The sequence below is a fragment of the Octodon degus genome, unplaced genomic scaffold, assembly GCF_000260255.1.
Source record: "Octodon degus isolate 3935 unplaced genomic scaffold, OctDeg1.0 scaffold00029, whole genome shotgun sequence".
Taxonomy (NCBI): Eukaryota; Metazoa; Chordata; class Mammalia; order Rodentia; family Octodontidae; genus Octodon; species Octodon degus.
This window is the reverse complement of record NW_004524605.1, coordinates 10,443,405-10,446,918: the sequence shown is the minus strand read 5'-3', so window position 1 is coordinate 10,446,918 and position 3,514 is coordinate 10,443,405. Positions and strand designations below refer to the sequence as shown.

General features: G+C 53.0%; 2 protein-coding genes across 8 annotated transcripts in view; one reads left to right on the top strand and one right to left on the bottom strand.

Annotated features, from left to right (window-relative positions):
- Positions 1 to 3,325, bottom strand: part of Cnot8 (CCR4-NOT transcription complex subunit 8) — a 23,810-nt gene extending 20,485 nt beyond the window's left edge. For 2 of the 7 annotated variants that reach the window (XM_004629386.2, XM_004629387.2), the window contains exon 1: positions 2,782 to 2,889. The gene's annotated coding sequence lies outside the window, so the exon portion shown is untranslated. Of the gene's footprint in view, positions 1 to 2,409; positions 2,626 to 2,654; positions 2,752 to 2,781; positions 2,892 to 3,075 lie in introns of those variants that run through there. The other 5 variants (XM_023713179.1, XM_023713178.1, XM_023713182.1 and 2 more) reach the window with 5 other exon arrangements.
- LOC111816293 (atherin-like) overlaps positions 3,250 to 3,514 on the top strand; it is a 993-nt gene continuing 728 nt past the window's right edge. The window contains exon 1 of the mRNA XM_023713183.1: positions 3,250 to 3,514. Coding sequence (XP_023568951.1) covers positions 3,273 to 3,514 — 242 coding nt within the window. The 5' untranslated portion in view covers positions 3,250 to 3,272.

Below are 3,514 nucleotides of genomic sequence, written 5' to 3'. Positions count from 1 at the left end.
AAAAAAAAAAAACAACACACAACAATGGCTCAAAGAACAGGCCTGACCACTAGAGAAAAGTTTTATTTTTTAAAAAACTATAGCCATGGGGGGCCAGGGAGATGGTTCAGTAGAATAAGCACTTCCCTGGCAAGCGCAAGGGCCTGAGTTCAATCCCCAGTTCTGCAAAAAAAAAAAAAAAAAAAACTATAGCCATGCGACACATAAAAACAAGAGGTGCTATGTACATGTTCCAATTCCTCACAATGAATCACTGTGTACTGCAGATATGTACCAATAAAACTTTTAAAAAATACATAAAAGCTACCCTCTGTAAAAAAATAAATAAAAAATAATAAAAAGCAGCCACTGTCATACATTTCTGAAAAATGGGGTCCATGCCAGTGACTGCTGCCAAAAAATCTGTAAGCCAATCTTGCACTAAATGCTAAACTAGAAAATCTGTGGGGAAATAAATGGTTTGGGGGCCAGCAAGATAGCTTAGCAGATCAAGTGCCTGCTTTGGCAAGCTCAGGAACAGTTCAATCCCCGACCCCCACATCAGGTCACACTGAGCCTGTGACTCGAGTCTGGGTGTTAGTGGGCCACGCCTATAATCCCAGCCCTTTGAAAGCTGAAAACAGGAGGATCACTATGGGTCCAAGATGTGTAGTGAATACCAGATGCATGAATAAATAAATAAATAAATAAATAAATGGCTTTCAAGCCCCTGAAGGTAGCACCACTCAAAAACTGAGGACAAAGGGATGGCCAGATAGATAGTTTAACGGACTAAAGCACCTGCTTAGGCAGAGTGCAGCTGCAGGGGTTCAAGCTCAGTGCCCAGGGCACACTGAGACAGTAATTGAGATTCAGTGTGTTGGCATGCACCGGTAATCCCAGTTCTTGTGAGGCTGGAAACAGGAGAATCATGAGTTCAATCTACGTAGTGAGACCCTGTAGACCCTGTACTAAATACAATAAAAAAAAAAAAAAAACTTGAGGAGAAATCACAAAGTGCATAGTTAATCCAGTAATTCACATCACTGGATATGCTACCCGAAGAGAAAAATCAGCGCTTAATATATTAGCAGCTGGGCTCAGGGTATAGCTCCGTGGCAGAGTGCCCGCCTAGATGCTTGAGACCCTGGGGTCCATCTCTAGCATCACAAAAACAAAGCAAAACACCATATGCCTTAACACAAAAATGTTAAGGATCACAAGTTTAATTGCTAGCCAAAACAAACTTTTTTTTTTTCTTTTATAAATACTAGAAGTGTGAGACCAGCCAGGCTCAGTGGCAAATGCCTGTAGTCCCAGCACTTGGGAGGCTGAGACCAGAGGATCTTTGCAAGTTCCAGGCCAGCCTGGGCTACAAGATCCACACAATGAGAACTTTGCCTCCCAAAAAAAAAAACCTATTGGCCTGGCACTTTCTGTTCCATGAGCACATGCTCCAGGATCAGCCTAAGAGCCCCAAACATACTACTCACTTGGTTTGTCTTCCTCCTTTTAAGCTTCTAGCAGTGCATAACAACTACCTTTATTTGTATAATGAAGCCCTTAAAGTGAACCTAGGCTGTCTCAGTTACAACCACAGAAATGTCAGTAAGTCTCAAAGCTAAGAAAAAGAGCTAGTCTCAGCCATAAAATGGCACTCACTTTGCACCTTCCCAAGGAAGTCTTAAGGATAACTCTGACCACATGCAATGTTTCTCTCACAGGCTGAGATTAAAACTTGACTCTCACACGAGTCACAAACTGCGAAAGAGAGAAAGATGCTCGCAGATACAGTTCTACGAACTACCCAACTACCAAGTCCCCCGCGTGCTCTGCGCCGCCGGCGATGGAGGGCCGGGGTGTCTACTTGCTCTACTTGTAAACTTCTAAACAAAAGTTATGGTGACCCATCCAAGCAAAGCTCTGCAGAGCGCGCATGGATAATGCCACCGGCAAGTTTTGTCTGCAAGCAGTCGGGCACCGGACTTGTCCGGAAAGCAACATTCTGATGGATCTCTTGTTTTGTTTTAGCATAACTGCGCCAGGGAAAAGAAAACTCCAGAGGCCTGAACAAAGGCTCTCTCCGCAGACAGAAGGAAAAAAAATAGCTGCAGGGTAGAAAAAAAGGGAGCAGGGTCCTCGGCCCGGGCCCTCACTGCCGCCCTGCGCGGCTCTGAGCACAAAGCCCAGCCCTGCCCACGGCCCCAGTTCTTCAAACCCCCCGAAGGCCCGCATCTCGGGGCTGGCTCCGGCAGAACGGCTCCGCTTCGTCAAGCCACGCGACAGCAGAGAATTTCTGCGGGGCTGCAGGAACTGGGGACGGGGGCGAGTTGGAAGGGGGACCGCACGCTCCACCCCGGTCTTCCCCGAGCCCGTCCCCGGTCATCATCGTCTCCCCTCCTGACACTCGTTCCCTTTTTCTTTTCTCACTTTTCTGTCTCTCTGTAAGACAACGACGTTAAAATAACAGGCTTCTGCCCCAGACAGCTCTCGGCGGGACGCCCGGTCACGTACCGTGTGGCCCCACGTAAGTGACTTTTTGCGTGTCTTGCCACTTGTAAAGCGGGTCTGATAGCAGCATGCGCCTCAGAGGACGGCAGCAGTGGCCCCCCAAAAGGATGCTCCGCAAAGTCCCGGGACCTAGCACTAGAAAATCAATACTGTGCGGCTCTCACCGCTACTTCCCCTCCTCACAAGCGCGCCCCTCAAGAACGCCTCCTCCAGGCTCCCTGCCACGGGCCCGCGACGACCTCCCACACTTTCACCTCACGGTCCTCTCTCCGGGAACGGGGGCCCGCTTACCCTAACCCGCACGGCCGGCCAAGCGCGGGCTGGCAAGCCGGCGGAGACGGCGACCGCAACCCCTGACCTGGAGATCTGCGCCCTCTGCCCCGGATGTGCTCCAAGAACCGATCGGGCTACAGAGGCCGACTCCCAAGGCCCAGAGCGGCCTCACGCACCGCCCACCACACACCCTGGCGGTGCCACTCTACCCATCCGATCCTCCAGACTCGCCTGCTCGCTTGCGTCACCGCGGACGCGCGCGCACACACGCAAGCTTGCCCCTCCCCTTTTGCGCGCCCCAGGGACCCAGACCTGGTCGCTCAGCCCGGAAGCTCCTGGAAAGTAGCGCGCAGGCGCAGGACCCCGGAAGCGGCCTGCGGAAGGCGGCCCGCCTGAGGCTTCCGAGCGGTTAACTCCGCTGGCTCAATTCCATCACCGACGCTATTCCTCTTCGCTTGCCTTCGGCGAGCCCACAGAGCAGGCGTGGCCTAGAATGAGCCTTCCCCTCGATGGGCGAGGTCCAGGAAACCGAAACCCGAGAAAAGGGCGTGGTCCGCCGGCTAAATTCCCCTCGATACGCCGGTCGTCCGCGTCCGGCGTGCCGGGACGCTCGGGGCGCTCGCGGGGCGCAGGCTGCCGCTTCCGCACGAGTGCGGGCCCTCCCTGTTGGGGCGTCTGCTCCGCCACCTGCCCCCTGGCACACGGCGGCGAAGGGGTCCCGCGCCTCGAGAGCGGCGGGCGGCGGCGCCCA